Raw genomic sequence first — 23,568 nt, forward strand, 5'->3', positions numbered from 1 at the left:
TCACTCTAAATCGTCACACAGTTGTGATTCTTGGGCTACAGAAACTCTACTAAGTATAAATTTTTAAAAGTTTAATTGCTTGCTAGGTTGAAAATTTTTAGACACCTGTTTCTTGTGCCAGATGATGCAGAGATTTCTTTGGAGGACATTCTAACATTCCTCCAATTTTGATAGAGATTTTCTTGAATCAGAACACAAAATGTTTTTGCTTAGGAATTCTGCCCTCCTGTAGCCGTAAGTATGAGAACTGTCCATTGTTAAGTTAACCACGATAGCTCTGTTCAGCTGCAGATGATGGTAAAAAGAAACTTAGATACCTAATGTTCTTATAACCTATAACCACTGCACACCAAAAGAAACAAAAAATGACAAAAGTGATGATTATAAATTTTATAAGAATATCATCAGTTCGGAAGGGGAGGAGATGAGGAGTAGAAGATGAAGGTAAGGCAACATATTCTCCATCTACTAGGACTCATAGTATTTTGATACCAGTGCAGTCTAATTGGCACTGAACATCCATCACATAAAATAAATAAAAAGATCATACAATGCAAGAAGTCGGGGTAGGGGACCAACTTATCGGTGCAATGATCCGACAGGAGTATGTGCAGGGAATAAAACATTACAGAAAAACAAATACTGTATTTTATTGTTACATCTTTACCAGTCAGAAGTAGAAATACTGCAGGATCTGTCCGGCTCCATGGCTAAATAGTTAGCGTGCTGGCCTTTGGTCACAGGGGTCGGGAATTTTAACCATCATTGGTTAATTTCCCTGGCATGGGGGCTGGGTGTATGTGTTGTCTTCATCATCATTTCATCCTCATCATGATGCACAGGTCGTCTACGGGAGTCAAATAAAAAAAGACCTGCACCTGGCGAGCCGAACCCATCCTGGGATCTCCTGGCACTAAAAGCCATACGCCATTTCATTTTTACTGCAGGATCTGTCTTGGATTTGGAAAATAACTCCTCAAAAGATTTTACATCTTCAGAACAGAATTTTGCTGAAAATGTTTGACACTCCTAGGACTAGAATCCTAGTCTCAATAAATGCATCATCAGGTATGGATCTATTTCTTATGTTTTTCTTCCCTACATGTGTTTCTATATTATCTTCCTCATAGTAAATTTATGCAGCCTCCAGAAATGTTACGAAGCTTCAATTCAGCTCCCAAGAATATGGAACATTTTCAGCTTAATTCTACTTGAAATCACATCTGTGCTATTTCCTTGTAAATGTCACTACATGTAAACATACTTGTGTTATCATAATTTTAAGATGCAGGAAATGAAGAGTATTAGCAGCACAATAATTGAGCATGTCTCAATAACATATTTTTCTTTTCATCAATGACTAGAATTATACCTGGAAGGTTCAGATTTCCATAATAGAAAATCTGACTTCAAAGAAAGATTTCAACAATTCTTCATAAAAACAAAATGTATAAATAAACTGGAAACTAGTTGGAAAAATATGCACAATATCTAAAATGTATAGTCTATACAAATATAAAAATGTGGTAGTTATAGAGTAGATTCATCTAATAAATTACTAAACCTGTCTTCATGAATAAAACAATGAGACAACATTATAATATAAAAACATTCCTACAAAAATAAGATGTATTTAACAACCAGTCATCAACTTAGGTGTGGCCAAAATATGTTTGATAGACCATGCCCATGGAAGTTGTTGCAAACCATGCAAAACAGCTCCACCATGTTGCAAATCCTAAGAGTCCACGGAACACATCGGTGGTAAATACCTAGATAAGAAAAATGTAAACAAGGAATTAATGCACTGTATAATACCCACCATTATTAATACAGAATAAACATGTGCATGCCCTATACATGAACCCGAAAATCATACAGAAATATGTAACTTAGGAGAGCAAAACTTTGGAGGAAAAAATTTAGACACGTGTAAGGTAAGATTTTAAACCTTTAAAAGCCAAGCATCGGTACACTGCTATCTCGGCTCAGGTTCATACTGTTCACAGTTCTTAGCAATCAACAGCAAGAGATGGAGGAAAGAATCAATTGCAAACTGACTCTTATGAAAAAGCATGAAAGCTTGGAGGGGATATCTTATGGATAAGCTTGAGGTAACAAACACAACAGTAGCCACTGACTGCTGATCCCAACAAACAATGGCACGAAAGCATGAAGAGACAAAGGCAAAGTTGAGAATGAGTGGATGACTATGCTTTTATGCAAGGTAATAACGGAAGGCAAGTTTGATCCAAGTATGATAAACAGATATAACTTGGAAACAATATTCTCTCACCCATGGGTTACTAATGCAAATATCAATCTTGAATTATTATTATTCTTATTACTACTACTATTGTTACTTGTATGTGCGGGTATAGCTATGAAGTGTTACATCCATTTAGTATTATCATTATTACATCATATGTACATACGATATGATTGTGGTGTTTGTGAGGTTATGTCATGAAACATGTAAACCAAACCAAACCAAACCAAACCAAACCAAATCCCATGGCACTACAGCCCTTGAAGGGCCTTGGCCTACCAAGCGACCGCTGCTCAGCCCAAAGGCCTGCAGATTTCGAGGTGTCGTGTGGTCAGCACAACGAATCTTCTCGGCCGTTATTCTTGGCGTCCTAGATCGGGGCCGCTATCTCACCGTCAGATAACTCCTCAATTCTAATCATGTAGGCTGAGTGGACCTCGAACCAGCCCTCAGGTCCAGGTAAAAATCCCCGACCTGGCCGGGAATCGAACCCGGGGCCTCCGGGTGAGAGGCAGGCACGCTACCCCTACACCACGGGGCCGGCCATGAAACATGTGCTGTACATAAATATTTATATGAGTTCAGTTAATGTAAATACCTGTAAATTAATATTATAAAATTTATTCTTATCTGTATACAGTAGAACCTCGATAATTCAAAATCGCGCCTAATTCGAAGAAGCTCTCGTTCCCGGAAACATGAGATAGAGTTTTGCATGTTATTTCAATTGTTTAATTCGAAATACGGATAATTCGTAATTCGAAGTACTATGTCGACCCCATTACCGAAATTCAGACTTTTAATTCGAAACTGCCTTTACATTTTAAAACAATAGTATGTTACAGAGTAATTTCAACTCAAAATTTATCCGCTCCGCTTCATAATAGAACGCGCATTCCGGAATGTGGAGGGGTAGCTTTCCGCACTTACACTCACTTCGGTGGGTCTACAGTGCACTTCATGATTGCTAAGTTGAATGAAATCAGAATTCTTTTGTATTCGACCTTTTAAGGAACGCCGTAATATCACACAACAGGCAGTGTGCGGGAAAACAGAATCCGCAAACACTGGCGATGCCGACAGTTGACGAAAAAAACGTGGCTCATATAATAAATTCGTAGGCACCGAACAATATTGTCATTGCCGGTAAAACTGTACTGCTTTATTTTAATGTGAGCCGGGAAATCGTACAAGGGTGAGGGATGGGGGTCATGGTAGTAGTAGTGGTCATAGTAGTGCGTTGCAATGCACATGGGCGTGAGATACTTTATCCCCTTGTCATAGGAATGTTCGATAAGCTACAATGTTTTAAAGGCGTCGGGCACTTTCCATGCCAGTACAAAGCATCTAAAAATGCAAACAGTACAGAAATACAAAAAGATAATGCATTTGCACAGCGGAACCGTCATAATTTATTCTCGTCTTTGAATTGTGCGATTTTTTCTTTCGTTGCGTGAGGTTATGTTTGTCAGTGATTTATCCAAGTGCATTATTTGAACATTGTAAATGCATCTTGTTGGATACATTTTGGAAATAGTTTTTTCTATGGCATTTGAAAGGTTTAAACTGAATCGTGGTGACTGCATGTATTAGTGGGTCTTAGAATACTTCGTGACGCGGCAAGTGTTTACATTTCTGAAGTACGAGAGAAGTGCCATGGCGGGAAATCGTACAAGGATAGAGTCATAGGAAAGTTTGATTTTAAGGGCATCGGGTACTTTCTGTGTAAATACAAAGCATCTAAAATGCATACCCAATTAATAAAGCACTTGCACATGGGAGCCAGCATAGATTTCTCCTCGTCTTTGAATCGTGCTTTTTTTTCTTTTCTTTCGTTGCGTGAGGTTATGTTTACCAGTGAGATATCCGAGTGCATTATTTGAATACTGTAAATGCACCTTCTTGGATACATTTTGGAAATAGTTCTTTTTTCATGGCATTTGAAAGGTATAAACTTTGAATCAAGGTTAACTGCATGCAGTAACGGGTCTTAGAATATTTAGTAACGCGGCAAGGGTTGGTACTTCTGAATTGCGAATTGGTGGTTAATTCGAAATCACGTAATTCGAAGTCCGATTTTTTAGTCCCAACGACTTCGAATTAACGAGGTTTTACTGTATATAATTTGTAATCCATAGTTGTGAAACACTCTGTAACTTCCAGAATGGTATAGGTAGACGAGAACGATGGAGAATATTCTGTACATTATAATCTATGTATTAGGCAATCTTGAATTTTCAAGAAGGTATATTTTGTAATGTAGCTTTCTAGAAGCCTGGCCAGGCACATATATAAGGAGGTGGTCTTGATGGTAACGACGAGTTATTGTTTAGCAGGAGTTTCACTGGTGAACACATGTTGTGGTTAACTGACATGCCGAAAAAGGCAGTCGGTAGTCAATTGTTTCAACTGTGTTTCAAGGTTGTAATCTCCATGTGCTGAAATTGGGATTTTTTTAAATGGCAGTTTGTGATGCGAGTGTTTTGTTGTGACAGCAGTGATTAAGGTTATATGTGTGTTTAATTTGTAAATAGATGTGAATAAAATATTTGTACCAACTGACAGCATCTTGTGTGCGTCATTGTGGATACGTTAAGTTTTGAAGGTTACCCAAGAGACAGGATTTTATGACAAGGTAAGAAAAGCAGACGGAGACCAAGAGATTATGTTTAGATACTATAATTAATTTTTAAGAACATCGGTTAAAAAGACAAGAAGAGATAGAATTCAAAATACAGTAAAAGTCTGATAGCCCGGCATGTTCGGAACCGGTCCGGTGCCGGATTACCGAAAATGCCAGACTATCGGGCAGTACCTCTTACTACGATATAGGTTAAGGCGTACAGCGAAAACAGCTGTAACATGGCGTTTTGCAGTAAAATATTGATCAGCAGAATCATTAGCTTAATAACACACTCCTCTTTTCAAACTTGTTTCTTACTACCATTCCATAATAATGCCGGAGTTCATCGATGTTTTTATCTGTAAGTCTTCCTTTAACATTTAGTGTCTTTCCATCTACAACTTCTCTTTTCCTTCTGTCCGCTTCAATTTTTGAAGGCATGTTCCCATCCGTTTTTGAATGTGGCCTGTATATTCAATTTTTGAAATCTGTTTTTGTTTTAACCGTATGGTTGGCTTTCCAGTACTCAGTATAGCACACAGCCTTCTAGGCTGAATATTTCCAGAGATACTGTAGAGATATTTAAGTAAGTCAATGCATAACAAATGGATTGTATCAGATACATTTGCATTATTAACTTTGAAATAATAAAAAATACACTTCGATTGGTTTCAACAAATAATGCATCAAATTGTTCACGAGAGATCATTTTTAAGAGAGAACAACATTTAAAAAATCCTGGAATGGTGCCGGACCATCGGGCGTTCCGGACTGTTGGATGCCGGACTAATGGAATTCAACTGTATTAAAATCAGAGAAGAGCTAAATATACAACCGTTAGTACAGAACATTCAGAAAGCAAGACTGAGATGGATTGGACATGTAAAAAGAATGGGAAAGGAATGGGTAGCAAGAAGGGAATTGGAACGAGAGGTTAAGGGAAAAAAATCAGTTGGAAGACTAAGAAGAAGGTGGATGGATCAGATTTGGAAGGAATTACAGAAGCTGGATTGGATGTGGCGGAAGTAATGGAGCAAGAAAAGTGGAAGGAAAGAAAGGAGTGGAGGAGGCTTGTTAACCACACCCGGGCGACTGGAGTGGGACACTGATGATGACTATCTTTAATTATCATTATTTATAAGTTTCATTTCATATTGATTGGATGCACATATATAGACAAGAAAGATGTTCCACCTATCAATACTTTATTTATTACTAGCTGATGTACCCGTGCTTCGCTACGGGATTCTCATACAGGCTGACTTTGTGGTTTTCCTAACTGAAGTCAACATAGGTCATTACAAAAACGTCAGTAGGAATGTAGCAATTAAAAGCAATGTTATCATATAAAATACTCGATCAAATGAAAATCGACACATTTTCTCACTTTTAACGAACAGTACTACGATGCCGATCTAACAGCCCAAAGTTCCAGAGCCGGAATCACCAGGCCATAGACAGCTGTGAACACTCCTCTGCCCTTATTCCGTTAAATATGTGCACTGCTCATTCCAATCAGTACCTCAGAGTAGAAAATGAATAGCTCGAATGCTATGATGAACCAATGTGTTACGTACCAGCAGTATCAGAAAATTTATGAACCTAAGGAATGGCATGCTAAAGAAGAAAGTTATCTAACTCCTCAGCTACTTCCGCCAATATTCAGGCAGGCTGTTACACTCGGTACAACCAGGCGAGTTGGCCATGTGGTTAGGGGCGCACAGCTGTAAGCTTGCATTCGGGAGATAGACGATTCGAACCCCACTGTCGGCAGCCCTGAAGATGGTATTCCATGGTTTCCCATTTTCACACCAGGAAAATTTTGGGGCTGTACCTTCACACTCCTGAGCCTTTCCTATCCCATCGTCGCCATAAGACCTATTTGTGTTGGTGCGACGTAAAGCAAATTTTAAAAAAATACTCTGTATTCAGCAGTAGTCCTATTTATCAGAGATGAGTGGTAACAGAAGACATAAAGCATATCACAACAAACAATGGTCAATGTAATGTTACTGTTGATCAATTTTATGAGTTTTCTATATTGTAGGCCTTCACATTTAGTTTTCTTTCGACTCTTAGATGCGTCTTATAAAATTATTTATAGCGTAGACTGTAGTTCCTTACTCTCTGACTTTACATACCGATTTTCATTCAAATCTGTTTACTCATTTTCCCGTGACTCGGCGCTGATATGGACTTAGTAACAAGCATCCAAATTCATTAATATCTCTGTGATCATAGCCGGTATGGTAAAAATTTATAAGACATAAATGATCGGAAATTTAATACTGTATAACTTTCATCGATACGACCACTAATAAATATTTGAGAATTAAATTTTAGTCCTTCCCCTAAACTACCATTTCACTCAGCGTCAATAAAATTATTTATGGCCTAGATTATAGCGACTTATTTCGTGACTTCTCATACCGATTTCCATTAAGAAAGGGCCACCAATAATATACTAATTTGAGAATTAAATTTTAAGCCTTCCCTAAAGTATATTTAGCGTGAATATAATTATTTATAGCCTCGATTGTGGCGACTTATTCCCTGACCTTGGCTAGCGTTTTTCATTAACATAGGCCACTAATAACAAATATTTGAGAATTAAATTTTAGGCCTTCTCCTAAACTAGCATTTCACTCAGCGTGAATAAAATTATTTGTATCCTAAATTGTAGCGACTTATTTCCCGACTTTGCATACCAAGTTTTATTAAGATAGGACCACTAATAACATAAATATTTGAAAATTAAATTTTAGGCCTTCCCCCTAAACTACCATTTCCATCAGGCTGAATAAAATTATTTATGGCCTAGATTATTGCGACTTATTCCCCGACTTTGCATACCGATTTTCATTAAATTCTCTTTAGCCGTTTTCTAGTGATGCGTGTACAGACAGACAGACAGACAGACAGACAGACAGACAGACAGACAGACAGGCAGGCAGACAGACAGAAATTATGGAAAAGTAAAAAGTGCATTTCCTTGTTACTGTGAACATGTCCGATACAGAAATACCATTCTTTTCTAATTCTGAGCAATGTACAGACAAAACTCTTATTTTATATATAGGAATAAACAGATTCACATCAGTACCGGTTTTGGCCTCCTATGGCCATCACCAGCTGGTATATTACAATATTGTAACCATTAGACATTGGTGTATGTCACAAAGATGTTATTATGATTAGAGCATCCGGATGTCTAATGGGGTTAAAGATCAAATGTGTTGTGATACTGTTTTGTCTACATGGGGTTGAAATAGTATCTATGACCAATGTGGCAGTGAAATGCTACAGTAAGCTAAAACTTATTGTGTATACATTAAACATAATGAACACATTAAACATATTAAAATGCATGAAACATAGTCATGATAACTTTAAACACACTAAAATGTAAGGTACATATATGTTAAAACACTTGTTAAAATTTGAGAGTTCTTGTTCTGTGGAGTTCCTTCTTCAAACTTCCTTGTAATTCTTGCACCTCTGTGTCTACATTGATTTAGTTGCATAAAATGATTTTTGAAAATGTTCTATTTGATTAATAATTATATGTCGTGTCTGTTTGTGGCGAAAACCCTTGTCGTAAAATTTTGAGGTACTGTTGTGGTTCAACTGTTGATATATTTTGGTGAATTTTAAGGCAGATTGTAAAGTCTTGAGTTTTAATTTGATTAAAAGGAGTTGTTGGTAGCAACCTTTCTCCTGTCTGTATTTGTGTTGTGGATATTGCTGTTATTGCTGCTGTTGTCGAGGTCGTGCGGCGTTGTGTTTGAGAGCAAAAACTCCTGTAACAACCTGTATATTAATATTATAAAAAAATTTCTTATCTGTATACAGTAGAACCTCGATAATTCGAAATCGGTAATTCAAAATCCCGAAGAAGCTCTCGTTCCCGGAAACATGACATAGAGTTTTGCATGTTATTTCAATTGTTTAATTCGAAATACGGATAATTCGTAATTCGAAGTACAATGCCGGCCCCATTACCGAAATTCAGACTTTTAATTCGAAACTGCCTTTACAGTTTATACAGAGTAATTTCAACTCGAAATTTATTCGTGTCATAATAGAACGTGTGTTCCGGAACGAGGAGGAGTAGCTTTCTGCACTTACACTCACTTTGGTGGGTATACAGTGCGCTTCATGATTGCTAAATTGAATGAAATCGGAATTCTTTTGTATTCAACCTTTTAATGAACGCAACAGGCAGTGTGCGAAAAAAAAGAATCCGCGAACACTGGTGATGCCGACAGTTGGCGAAAAAACGTGGCTGGTATCCTCTAGAGACCCAAGGTCAAATTTGTTTCGTGAAATATGATTCTCTGAATTAATTTTACTCTTTCAGGCTTGAAAATTGTACTTTCACTAATAAAATTTTTTTTAGGGTTTACACAGTGGCAGGAGGGGATGTATCATATATGATACAGTGGGTCTGTATCAAGAACAAACATTTATTGTAAGAAAATTTATTTACATGATAATACAGGTTAAAATAAGCTCTTTCATAGCCTTCTACTTGTTAGAACTATTAGACATTGAAAGAATGAATTTTAGGGTTGCTTTTCCATACCCATCCAACAGGCAACTCCCTCTTGTGGTATGGAAATCACGGAAGCAGTTCCTTTGGGAAGTGAAACATAGAAACACGTTACAATCTATGCATCTGACATATGTTAGTGTAGATCATCCGGGAGCTCTATAACTTGATCTTGACTTCTGTTGAGTCATCATTTCTGGTAAATGCATGGCATTTCTTGATCTTTTTGCCAATGGTAGAAGTGGCTGGGTTGGGGTTCGTTTTCTTTGTTCTTCTGCTAATTCGTCATCTTCGTCTTCACTTTCACTTTCTACACTTTTCCTAGTGACATAAGAGTAGATGAGATGCTCTGCATTACATAGCTTGAATGAGAAATAGGTTAGAATGTCTTTCCTTAGCCACTTATTTTGCATAGCAGCCTTTCGATACTCGATCCAAGCAGCTGCCAACACAAAATCGGAAAAATGGTGGATTGTTCTAATTGTCCACTTATTAGTCCTGTTTCTCATAGCATACCTGCTGAGGATTCTATCCAAGAGATCAACACCTCCCACGATGTTGTTGTACATTTTGACTAGGAATGGTCGAGGAATACGTATGTACTGATCATCTTTCTTTGACCAACTCCTACAGTCTTCAATGGGAGTAACACCGTAGTCTGTTGAAATTAATTTACTATAACCATCTTTTCATCTGCTCTTACAACTTGGTCACTTCCACCTCTCCCTTCACGCCTCATATCACCATCTCGTTTCAGTGTCACAGATTTTGGAATCCTGTTTACCATGATTGTACCACAAGCTAAAATGGACCTGTGGGTAAACAATGCATCAAAGAGAGTCACAGATAATAAATATCTGTCCATAAAAATGGTTGAACCAGAAGGAAGAGAGTCCAAGAGTTTAAGTACAACCCTTCATCCAATGTCCATTTTCTCTAGGAGAGGAACCTTTTCCGACACAATTTCCCTTCCACCTCCTTCGTACAAGGTAAAATCTAAGGGAAGGCCACTGGTACTTGTCATAACAAAGTTTTTTAACCCAACAGGTTGGGGTTTTCCTTTCACATACTGTTTCATCTTCATTTGGCCATGAAAGGGGCATGATGAGATGGCCCCAGAAACCTGAAAAGAAAAACAAACCATAAAATTAGTTTTTGCTAGGGGCTTTACGTCGCACCGACACAGATAGGTCTTATGGCGACGATGGGATAGGAAATGACTAGGAGTTGGAAGGAAGCGGCCGTGGCCTTAATTACGGTACAGCCCCAGCATTTGCCTGGTGTGAAAATGGGAAACCACGGAAAACCATCTTCAGGGCTGCCGATAGTGGGATTCGAACCTACTATCTCCCGGATGCAAGCTCACAGCCGCACGCCTCTACGCGCACATAAAATTAGTAACAAGATACTTTTTACTGTTTGAACTACAACACACAATGAGATAATCTGTGGAAATTGGCTTTTATCTGGGTTGATTATTTATTAAATGGACCAGTTGACAAAATTACTCACTCTGTTTTGTGGCGCCATCGCTGAGTAGGATCCCTTCTGGCAGAAACATCACCATTGGAAACTGTTCCATCATCATCATCATCATCATCATCATCATCATCATCATCATCATCATCATCATCATCTCCTTCTTCCAGAACGCCAGTACTAACTGCTGGAGCTTGAATATCAGCCTCAACATCCTTATCTTCAATTTCAATATCTGAATTGTTTGGATCTACACCATCCAACATCTCAAAAATCTCATCATTATCCAGCCCTAACAAAAGAAATCGGAAGATCATGTGAAACATAACCTTAAAATATCGATATATTTTTATTTTTAATACGTCTGTATGGGCTTACATATTTGATATGTATTTACCTCACCGTTCTATTGCATTAAAGCCAAAAACATGACGATTCCGAGAATAAAAATCTAAATGCTAAATCACAGACAACCCACGAGAAAACTGCTTGAAAAGTAGTTATAGAAACCCAATCATATATGATACATAAGATATATCTTGGTGTTACACATTGAAATTTTATTGAAAAATTTGTTACTATGATAAAAATATGATCTCCAGACTTGGAGCACAATTAGCAAACAATCTTATGTTATAAAGTACGCAATAACGTAACATACCGTGTTTATTATGCAGCATTGTTGTTATGGTTCAATCTCCACCTGATTACAACCTCCCCTGCCATCTACCGGGACAGCGAGCAACGAAAAACAAGCGACAGTTGAATAGCGTATAGTGTAACGAATGTGATACAATGGGTGCAACCTTCCCAACATGCATACAAAGCGCCAGAGAAAATAAATTCCCAGTGTATCATATATGATACAAGGGGTCGCTAGAGGGTATAATAAATTCGTAGGCACCTAACAATATTGTCATTGCCGACGAAACTGCATTGCTTTATTTTAATGCGAGCCCAAACGGTCTTATGGTTTTAAAGGAGAAATTGCCAGCCAGGGAATCGTACAAAGGTCGGGGATGGGGGTCATTGTAGTGCTTTACAATGCACATGGAAGCAAGAAACTTTATCCCCTCGTCATAGGAAAGTTCGATAAGCCACAATGTTTTAAGGACGTTGGGCACTTTCCATGCCAATACAAAGCATCTAAGAATGCAAACAGTACAGAAATCCAAAAAATAATGCATCTGCACAGGGGAACCAGCATAATTTATCCTCGTCTTCGAATTGTGCGATGTTTTTTTTTTTTTCGTTGCATGAGGTTATGCTTTTTCAGTAATTTATCCAAGTGCATTATTTGAACATTGTCAATGCACCTTGTTGGACACATTTTGGAAATAGTTCTTTCCATGGCATTTGAAAAGTTTAAACTATGAATCGAGGTGATTGCATATATTAAGTGTTTACATTTCTGAAGTTCGAGGAGAGAAGTGCCATGGCGGGAAATCGTACAAGGGTAGAGTCATAAGAAAGTTCGATTTTAAGGGAATCGGGTACTTTGTGTAAATACAAGGCATCTAAAATGCATACAGTATAGTAATCCAATGAATAAAGCACTTGCACATGGGAGCCAACATAGATTTCTCCGCGTCTTTGAATTGTGCTTTTTTTTCTTTCTTTCTTTCTTTCTTTCTTTCTTTTGTTGCGTGAGGTTATGTTTGTCAGTGAGATATCCAAGTGCATTATTTGAATACTGTAAATGCACCTTCTTGGATACATTTTGGAAATAGTTCTTTTTTCATGGCATTTGAAAGGTATAAACTGTGAATCAAGGTTAACTGCATGCAGTAACGGACCTTAGAACATTTTGTAACGCGGCAAAAGTTGGTACTTCTGAATTCTGAATTGCGAATTGACGGTTAATTCGAAATCACGTAATTCGAAGTCTGATTTTGAGTCCCAACGACTTTGAATTAACGAGGTTTTACTGTATCATCATATTGTAAATTTAAAGCTAATTGAAAGGGGTGGGATTTAATGGTGATTATTTCCCCCTTATTTTGGTCCTTATAATGGTTTAATTTCAGTGAATATTTTGTAAAAAATAAAAAAATACATATCCAGGCAATTTAGTGCGTATTTTGCACTCTGACAAAATTAGTACAATTTAACTGTAGCAGATCCCGGATATAAGCAGTTACCAGTAATAGATCTCATTGTAGACCGTATTGGACATCAGAATATGAACATTAAAATAAGAATAATAGTTAACACCACCTTTCCAATACTTATCTTTCCTTATATTTAGGAAATAAACATTATAACAGGCGTTATAAGATGGGACATGCTTCGCTTAACTGTCGTAAGCATCATCAGGCGAAATAAATCTTAGCCTTAAGTTAGGTCAGGGCCCCGAACCTAGTGCCCTTAACATATATGGTACCCTAAGAATAAACATTTACATTTAGAAAATCAAAATAGGCTTAAAACTAGTGTGAAAAAAAAATAGAATGTTACAACATGGCTAAGAGAAAAAAACACAATCGTGTTGAGGCAGAGGATAAGAACAGAAAGTACAAAACAGAGCTGGTAGTGAAATAATTAAAATCATTAGGATATCATTGCTACCAGTCAGTCAATCAGAATGTTCAAACATAAAACAAGAGTAAAAATATATAAGTGTGTTCATCATGGCTAAGTGAGAAAAAACACGTAATCGTGTTGCCGGAGGTTAAAAACATAAGGTACAACACAGGGGTGACAGTGTAATAATCAAACTCATGGCTGCCAGTCAGTTAATAAGAATGTTCATACATAACAAAAAAATGATTATATTCTTTTGAATGAAGAAATAATTAAATCCCACTCTTGTATAGATATGTGAGACGGGCAAGAGAAATCACATATTGTAGCAGACATAGAGTAGTAACACTTCAAACAGGATTGATCACGCCTGAAGCCACTTCATTTTTGCCAAGAGTTCAAGATCAAAACGGAAAAAATAAGATGCCAAGTACGTGAACTGAAATCTCTTATGTTGGATGAGCGTTGACCGGAGACATTAGCCGTTCGAGGCGGTCTGTTAAACGTATGTCCGTTGCTGCCCCCTCTTGCCTCTCTAGTTTCTACCATGATGTTTATACCTAACTGCTTACATGAACATGAAAATAAGAATAACACGCAGCAACGGGCATAAATATCGGTAACGGAAAAAATTGTGCACGCTTAATCACTTGTATTAATGGATGCATCAGTGATAGGGCACTCACTGTAACTGAAGGATAATACACAGTTTAATATAGGAATTTTGAAGGAACAGACAAAAATGTCATTATAACGGGGTTCTCGTTATATGCCGTACTCGCTACTGTGGACTTCTACTGTATTTGAGAATCCTTAATGCTAAATGTGGGTTTTGCCCTATTGCGAATTACGTTAAATGGAATATAAAATTGAATTGCTCTTATGGAATAATTTTCGGGACTTGAAATTTCTTCCATTAAATGCGGGTTTACGCTAAATCGATGTCACGCAAAATCGGGGTTATACTGGATGGATTAATATTATTTAGCTAGCATATATCTAGGTAGTGTTAGCCACGTGGTCTGTAAAAACGGCAGGGTAGTGTGCCCATAAAAGGGTCCTACGGAGAACACTGCTGACATTATGGTGGAATCATTCAACCACGGACGGTTGAGGATGGTGAGGGCTAAGACGAATGTGCTTTATCCCCCATATGAAACACACATTCTAAAAACTAGAACAAGTAAAAACAGAGGCGTTGTCTGACACTAAAGAATTGGGAGGGCCAAAAATCCCAAAAATTTGCTTAGATAACATACGGGTAGTGACAATGGAGTTAATTTTCTGGACCGGAAATAGCCAAATGAATTTTGAGAAAGCATCGATGACATATAGTTCACCAATATTCCTGTCCCGGAATCTATTTATAGTGAAACCTCGTTAATTTGAAGTCGTTGGGAAGCAAAAATCGGACTTCAATTTAAGTGATTTAGAATTAACCGCCAACATGTACTTCGGAAATGCCAACCTTTGTGCAATTAACCTTAATTCACAATTTAAAGCTCTCAAATGCCATGAAAAATAAGTATTTCCAAAATGTATCCAACAAGGTGCATTTACAGTATTCAAATAATGCACTTGGATAACTCATCGGCAAACAACCTCACGCAATGAAATCACAAGAAAGAAAACATGATTCAAAAACAAGGAGAAATGTATACTGGCTCCCCTATGAAAGTGCTTTATTGATTGGATTACTGTACTGTATGAATTTTAGATGCCTTGTGCTTGCACGGAAAGTACCCAATGCCCTTAAAACATTGTGGCGTACTGAACTTTCCTATGATGAGGGGAGAAAGTATTTCGCTTCTGTCCACATTACAACAACAGTACAGTGAGTGACTATACTTGTACGATTTCCTGCCATGGCACTTCTAAGACCCATTAATGCATGCAATCACCTTGATTCTCAGTTTAAATTTTCAAATGCCATGGAAAACACTATTTCAGAAATTTATCCAACAAGGTGCATCTACATTACTCAAATAGGCCCAATGCACTTGTATAAAACAATGGCAAACATAATCTCACGCAACGAAAGGAAGAAAAACACGATTCAAAGACGAGGAAAAATTATGCTGGCTCCCCTGTGCAAATGCTTTATCTTTTGGATTACTGTACTGTCTGCATTTTTAGATGCCTTGTACTGGAGTGGTAGCTGCCTCTGTGGATCCGTGGTAGAGTGTCGGCCTCCGGATCCCAAGATAGCGGGTTCAAACCCGGCAGAGGTAGTCGGATTTTTGAAGGGCGGAAAAAAGTCCATTCGACACTCCATGTCGTACGATGTCGGCATGTAAAAGATCTCTGGTGATACATTTGGTATTTACCCGACAAAATTAATTAAATCTCAGCCATAGACGCCCAAGAGAGATCCGGTTTACTCTAGGTCCGCTAGATGGCAGACAGAGTAAACCGGAACGTCGAAATTGACGAGCAGACAGCCAGATGGCGTCAAATCGAAATGTCTGCAAACGGTAGCTGAGGCCATACGATTATTATTATTATTACTGGAGTGGTATGGAAAGTGCCCAACGCCCTTAAAACATCATGGCTTTTCGAACTTTCCTATGACGGGGGAAGGAAGTGTCTTGCTTCCGTGTGCACTGCATAGCAACACAGTACATTTCCCGGCTGTTAATTCTCTCCTTTAAAACCAAAAGTCCGTTTGGGGCGTTTGGCCTCAGCATTTTAAAAAACAAAACAAACAAACAATGCAGTTTCATCGGCATTGACAATACTGTTTGGTGCGTACTAATTGATTATAGGCTATAAGCCACGCTTTTTCGCCAACTGTTGGCATCGCCAGTGTTCGCGGTTTCTACCTCTCCGCACACTTCTTGCTAGGCCTATGGTACGTGATACTGTGGCGTTCCTTAAAACACCACATGCAAAATAATTACGATTCCGCTCGAACATAGCAGATATGAAGCATACTGTAGACACGCCGAAGTAGGTGAAAGTGAGCAAAGTTATCTCTGCACATTCCGGAAGTCGCGTTCCTTCATGACACAGAAAAATTTACTCTGTAAAGTACTATTTTTTTTCAAAATATAAAGGCAGTTTCGAATTAAAAGTCAGAATTCTGGTAACGGGACAGACATTGTTCTTCGAATTACAAATTATCCGCATTTCAAATAAAATGATTTAAATAACATGCAAAACCGTACCTCATGATTCCGGGAACGAGAGCTGCTTCGAATTAGGCAAGATTTTGAATGAACCGATTTTGAATTATCGAGGTTCTACTGTATTGGCCCAAAGAAATCGATAAATAATTTCTCCCCAGAAGAATTTTCAATGTCAGTGGAGCGGAAAGTGACTTGACTATTTCGAACAGGATTACATTTTTGACAAATGTCACAACTTCTGACAATATTAAAAAAACATCCTTTAAATTTGGCCAATAATAATTTCGGGCAATTTTGTGAAAGGTTTTGAATTGGTCAAGGATGAACTTTGTCCTTTCATTCTCGATTACTTTTGTGTTTGTCTTGATATATTCACCCCTGTATTATTCAGTTTGAACTATCTGTGAACCATGGCTGATGAAACAGAGAGGAATGCTGGTGGCGATAGTAATTAAGTAAGAGTAGTAAAGTGGCTAATGATAATGCTTCCCTTCTGTCTAGCGCTAGTCGCAGTAATGTTGAAATAGGATTTAGAAATGGTCGTAATGAACTTCTCTCTGACACGAATATGAACATAATGGATCACATTTCTCATTCAGTTAAGGGTGGGTCGCCCCACGTTAGTCCTGCTCTGGATGTTATTCCCAAATGAAATTTAAAATTCCCTGGTGAAGGAAAAGGGCCTTCAGTCATTGAGTTCTTACTAAGAGTAGAAGATATAGCGGGGTGTACCTCTATGTCATTAGACCTGTTTGTTGCCGTCATTCCTGGAATGTTAGAAGGTTCTGCCAGCAAATGGTTCAGATTATGCAAATGCAGGATTCAATGCTGGAACCAGGAATGAATTAGCTGGAAAATTTATAATGTCCAATAACAGACCAACTATATTGGGATTATAAATTTACTCATTTGGAACAAATATTTCAGGTTCTCTATGGGAATCAACATCTTTATCATCTGATGGCCAGGCAGGCATCAATTTTTGAAAATGAGACAAAGTCTCTCATAGTGCATTGGCACTGCCAGTGGCTCCAAGTAGCCTACGCAGTAGCCTCCACGGTATGCACTAGCCATACGTCTTGGTAGGTATGCTATTTACCAATTGATGAGCCCTACTTAGCATACTGGGGCGAAATGCTGGCAACCAAGAATGAGTTTAGCTGGAAAATTTATAATGTCCAATAACGGACCAATTATATTGATATTACACTTACGGTTGGGTTACGTGGCACTGTTTGAAGAAGAAAACAGAGGCCTCTGGAGTGATACTATAATTTTTTTCAGAATGAAATTAAACGTACTCTTTCACGTAATGCATTTCGAAAAATAACAAACGCGTAAACCGTAGTGTGGATATCATCCATGGAAACACAAGTTTTGAACAAACTGATTGCTGTTTCATACCGATTTTCATGTGTATGGTGTTTTTTCCAACTTTTACAAAAAATCAGATATAACGACAATCTGTTATAGCGAGTATATTTTTTGCCATTATGAATTCTCAATCTAATGGACTTCTACTGTATTTATTTCTATTTGTTTTGGTTATGGGACATTAAGAACCTATGAAAAAGACGTCATAAGCTTGCTAAGGATGATTTACTCAAGGCAGAAGAGGAATTTAGAGCGCAGGCACTTAGGGCTAAAATGGGATGTTGGACTCGGATACACCTCCGACCGCAGCCACTGTACTACAGCAGAAGAGAACCCCCGTTTAAAGGACAATGTTATTATGCCCTTCGAAAATTCCTATATTAATTTGTGCAATATTTCTTCGGTTACAATGAGAATTTTTTTACCGATTCATCCATTATTACGGACAAATTCGGATGGGTTAGTTTTTATCTGTTATCAATATTCACACTCTGTTCCAAGCATTTATAATGAATGCAATCGATCATCTTCCGTATTGATTCCTCGCTGCGCACGAGCGAGTTGATCTTGAACAAGCCAGAGCTCTCCTCACAACTCCGACTGGTGTAAACGAAAATTGGGAGAATATGTTTTTGCATAAAGTACAATGTCAGCAGTTGTTAACTCCTTAGAAAAGAAGGCTGAAGTAAACGATTGGTTAATTTTAATACTATATGGAATGAAAACCAACAACCTGTTTTCCAGTCAATAACCGGGTCAGGGATGTAATGAATGAAGCAGATATAGGCTATTAGTACGATGGGGTCGCCACTCGCAAAGTGATTTATTAATGAGTGATAAATGCTATGAAATGAGAATGGAGAGTGTTGCTGGAATGAAAGATGACAAGGAAAACCGGAGTACCCGGAGAAAAACCTGTCCCGCCTGTCTAGCACAAATCTCTCGTGGAGTAACCGGGATTTGAACCACGATATCCAGCGGTGAGAGGTCAATGCGCTGCCGCCTGAGCCAAGGAGGCTACCTTTAATACTATGTACTGAGATAAAATAAGAATGTGATACTACAACTTCTCAAGATACAGCACTGTAACTAATTCCAGAGGTTAAGTTATGTAGCCTACTTTTGCATCTTGTTAAATTTCAGAAAGGCTACTCTCATGTAAATTTATAGTGAAAAGGTTATCGTTCTTAAAAATTGTAATAGCATCACTCCAGAGACTTGTGGCACACATTTCCATTTCCTTACTTCAAACAGCGTCACCTAACCTAGGTTTACCGCTCACGTATTATGAAAACATATTTCAAGCTCCTTCATCTTTCACAAATCTGGTGTTTACTTGATCTCTCTTTTTGTTTCTTAAAATACCATACAGTAATTTCTTGCTGCCCTGCATATCATCTCTCAATTTCTGTGTGAATAAGGCCCCGCTTTTCCACTTTTCTTCCTCCACTACTTTCTTGGTCAAATTCTTTGCCTCCTCATATTTTCTTCCACTTTCTTCAGTCTTAAATGTTTTCCATACCATTTTCCTTTCCTTCCCTTTAATCTTTACCCTATCATTCCACTAGTGTGTCTCTTTGTCTTTCACATTTCCTGATGTTCTACCACATACATTTTCTGCACATACAACCAGTGCTTCCTTAAATCTTTTCCATTCATCTTCAACATTCCCCATCTCCGTCCTGGGTACCAAGGATATTACTTCAGTCTGAAATTCTTCTTCTATACTTTTCTCCTTCAACTTTCATACTTTAACTCATTCCTCTCTTCTTAGTGGGGGGTTTTTCAATCCCACTTTCAGTTTTCCTATCACAACTGTATGATCTTCACCAAAGGCTTCTTCAGGCATGGCTGTAACATCTAAAAGGTTCTTCCGGTGTTCTATCTCAATGATTATATAATCAATCATGGTCTCTGTTCGTCTGTATCCACAGCCATACCTTGTAATCTTCTTGACTGTTCTTCTTCCTAAACCAGGTGTTTCAAACAATCATTTGGTTCCCCATGCAAAAATCCACCAACAAGTCTCCTTCTGGATTTACATTTCCATATCCAAAGGGCCCTACAACATCTTCCTTTCCTTGTCTTTCCATTCCAACTTGTGCATTTAGATCCCACATCAATAGCACTTCCTTATCATCTATCTGTCTCTCCAATTCCTCTAAAAAGCCCTCTAGATATTCATCTATGCAACCCGTTTGTGGGGCATACAACTGGAATAGATCTTTCATGCCATTTTCAAACTGGAGTCTCATCACCATCATCCCATTGCTGACGCATTTTGTCGACTCCACATATTCTTGGATTTCTCTTTTAAGTATGATGGCCACTCCATTTGTTGCTTCAGGTCCTCCGCTGTAATACAGTCTGTATCCTTCTTTCAGAGGAATCTCTCCCGTACCCCTCTTCTTGGTCTCACACAGTCCAAGTATGGCTATATCTTTTTCTTTCAGGAAACCAACCAGTTCTTCTATCTTTCCCGTCAGTGCCAGGACATTTACTGTCGCAATCTTGATGTAGTTTGGTGCTGGTTGCCCACTTCTCACAGTTCTCCCAGCACCCAAAGAGCTGCGCGTCGCTTTTAGCAGGGGACACCCTAACCTTTTCCGAGGCACCATATCTTCTTTATCCATATAGGCTATTGTTACGTTGGACTCGCCACACCCGAAGGCATTTTATACCTACTGCCAGGTTCAAACATAAGCCACCCCTAACATGGAGACAGGCACCTTTTGTAGCCGCTCCTCTCGAGTACAGACGCTATGGGTTTGCCTCTTCTGCCATCTCCACCGCACCGAAGTTCATCTTCTCCACCGTAGATGCCGTTGAGGACTTCACCCATAACCCAGGGCGGCGACCTCCCATATTTATGACCAATGGAGAGAGGGTGTCCCAGTATTTTAAAGCCCCCAGGAATAGGGCTACCAGTTGGTCCATGGGTTGTACTGGGTATTTCAACAATCCCCACATACTATAGGGGCCCCTATCCGCCACCTGACGATGCACTCTGTAGGGGTCAGGTTCGCCTGGTTATTTTTGGAAGTTAACCTCAACCACAAAGGCTGAAAAGAGGTGTTGAATTTGACCAGCTTCAAATACCACCAAACCGAACTGGGATCCAATCTGCCAACATGAGCTCAGAAACCAAGTGATCAATGTCTGAGCCACTCAGCCTCGCAGAAGTTCTCTACTCAGCTCAGTGGACAATTCACCAATATTAAAAAATTTCTTCCTAAGTAATGGCTAAAGCTGTGCAAAACAGAAATCACAGATTCAAAAGAGTTAAAGAGGAATCAACAAGGGCAAATATAATTCACGAATTGGAAAAGAGAGATAATTTGCATTCATCGGCAATATAAGTCTATTCTGAGACAAAAAAATACAGTGGAAGAGATTTCAGTAACTCACCTGTTTCATACTATCTAAAGCCAAAGTAAACTGTTTTGCTGAATGAGTGATAGATTCCTCCTGGCCAGGAAAAGGTGTAAAATGACTGGGATGAGGTGCATCTGCAGGGCATTCCTCTGGTGAAGGAGCAGCAGTGAACAGTCCATCCCATGCATAACCTCCTACACAGAAGAATGAGAATTTGGAATTACTATACTGTAGTTGTTTTGTTATTGTACAACCTGTGTCTGAAAAGTTTGGTGAATGGTCTCATGAAATAGACAACATAAGTTACACACAAAAATCCTTTACTGGCCTTCAAAATAATATCGGTTAGCTACAACACACTTTTGACATAGACTGTAAATCTGCTGGAAGCTGGCAACAAATGCTTCTCTTGGAATCTCCCGGAGAACCCTTGTCATGCGTTGCTGGATACCTGCTATACTGTCGAACCGGTGGCCTCTCAGGGTTAATTTAAGACGGGGGAACAAAGAAATCTGCAGGCACCAAATCCAGAGAATATGGAAGGTGTGGAAGAACAGTCACCTGGCGTTCAGCGAGAAACTGGATCATGCGGATCGCAGTGTGCGGATGGGCATTGTCATGGAGGAGCTTCAACTGTCCACTCCAGTACAGTTCAGGCCGAACGCGTCTGATGCATTGCAGTAGCCATTTCAAAACTCCCTCGTAGAATTCGGCGTTGACAGGTGTACCCAGGGGTACAAATTCATGATAAATGACAACATTGCTGTCGAAAAAGGCGATCAGCATTGTCTTAATCTTGGACTTCGTGCGCCGACTTTTTTGGGAGGTGGAGAAGACGCTGAACACCACCCCATTGACTGTCTCTTGGACTCCGGATCATAGTAGTAGCACCACAGCTCGTCTCCTGTAATGATGATTTTCAGCACCTCCGGATTTTGGTCACAAACGTCAAAGAAATCTCCCGACGTTTCCATCCGAGTTTGCTTCTGCTCGTCTGTCAGGTTGTGCGGTACAAACCGGCCACAAATCTTCTGCTTTTTCAAATGTTCGTGAAGAATGGTCCTTACACTGTCCTTGCCTACACCCACTTCATCTGCTATCATTCGTAAGGACAGTCGCTGATTATTAGCAAGCATCTGTCGCACTCCTTCGATGTTGCCTGGAGATGTACTTGTGGTTGGTCGACCTAAATGCGACTCGTACTCAACACCTACCTTTCGATCTCTAAAGCGTTTAAACCAGTCAAAAATGCACTTTTTATGCACTGCTTGAGCGTGCTATACTTGCACTAACATTGCGTGTGTTTCCATTGCCATTTTGCCTAGGTGGAAGCAAAACTTCATGTTAGCGCATTGCTCCGTTTTGCACTCCACTGTGCAATGACAGGAGTCCTCACACTGACTCCGTGCGATGTGTAGCAGCGTTCAACTCCGTTTAACTGAGCTAAGTTGACCGACAGCGGGCACTTGGTTTCATGTCTCGCAATGCGTATGCGCGAGTGCATCGTCCGAACTAGCACGGTGTACAACCTAGGCGATCATTCATCACACTTTTTAGACACAAATTGTAGCTATATATAAGGAGAGAGACTGATTGACTGTGTGTGTCTCTGTCTGTCTCTCTCTCTTGTAATTTGTATCAATTTGATGTCGGTATTGGTGTGATTAAAATTATGAGTTAGGAGTACCATCAGATATAGTAAGAACAATATTATAACCACTCACCTAAAGTTTTGTACATGAAGGTGAAGAAAAGGCACATTATGATGGGAGCAACATATTGCAGTGTCACAACACAAAGGTAATAGAACACTGCAGCAACCTGTGAAAAAAAAAAAAAAAAAACTTTATGCAAGAATAGAGAGCATAATACTAATAGGAGTTCAAATTACAGCAGAAACTCATTAATCTGGACTATTTGGGAGGATAAGCTGAATGAATTAATGGAAGTCCAGCAAAAATACATGTATACTATGATACATTTCCAGGTCAACATACATACATACATTAACATTATAGACTGTTATGCCTTTCAGCGTTCAGTCTGCAAGCCTCTGTGAATTTACTAAACGTCACCACAATCCTCGATTTGCAACTAGTGTTGTAAAGCCTAAAAAAATTATATTCACTACGAGTCTCCAAAATCTGAAATGTCTGCCCTGAACTCGCTGAGAAGTGTATTCCTAACTGATCTGTCAGTCTTTCCATGGCCATTTTCATTTCATTTCCTTTGACTGCCAATCTGT

At 38.8% G+C, this 23,568-nt stretch overlaps 1 protein-coding gene across 1 annotated transcript in view; it reads right to left on the reverse strand.

The window, feature by feature from the left end:
* Nucleotides 1-829: 829 nt before the first annotated feature.
* Nucleotides 830-23,568, reverse strand: part of emei (transmembrane protein 161-like emei) — a 183,594-nt gene continuing 160,855 nt past the window's right edge. Inside the window, exons 10-12 of the mRNA XM_067144268.2 lie at nucleotides 23,048-23,144; nucleotides 21,357-21,517; nucleotides 830-1,772 (exon numbers count right to left, since the gene is read on the reverse strand). Of these exons, the coding sequence (XP_067000369.1) occupies nucleotides 1,653-1,772; nucleotides 21,357-21,517; nucleotides 23,048-23,144 (378 nt within the window). The 3' untranslated portion in view covers nucleotides 830-1,652. The remainder of the gene's footprint in view (nucleotides 1,773-21,356; nucleotides 21,518-23,047; nucleotides 23,145-23,568) is intronic.

This window comes from Anabrus simplex, chromosome 3 (assembly GCF_040414725.1).
Source record: "Anabrus simplex isolate iqAnaSimp1 chromosome 3, ASM4041472v1, whole genome shotgun sequence".
In the NCBI taxonomy this organism is placed as follows: domain Eukaryota; kingdom Metazoa; phylum Arthropoda; class Insecta; order Orthoptera; family Tettigoniidae; genus Anabrus; species Anabrus simplex.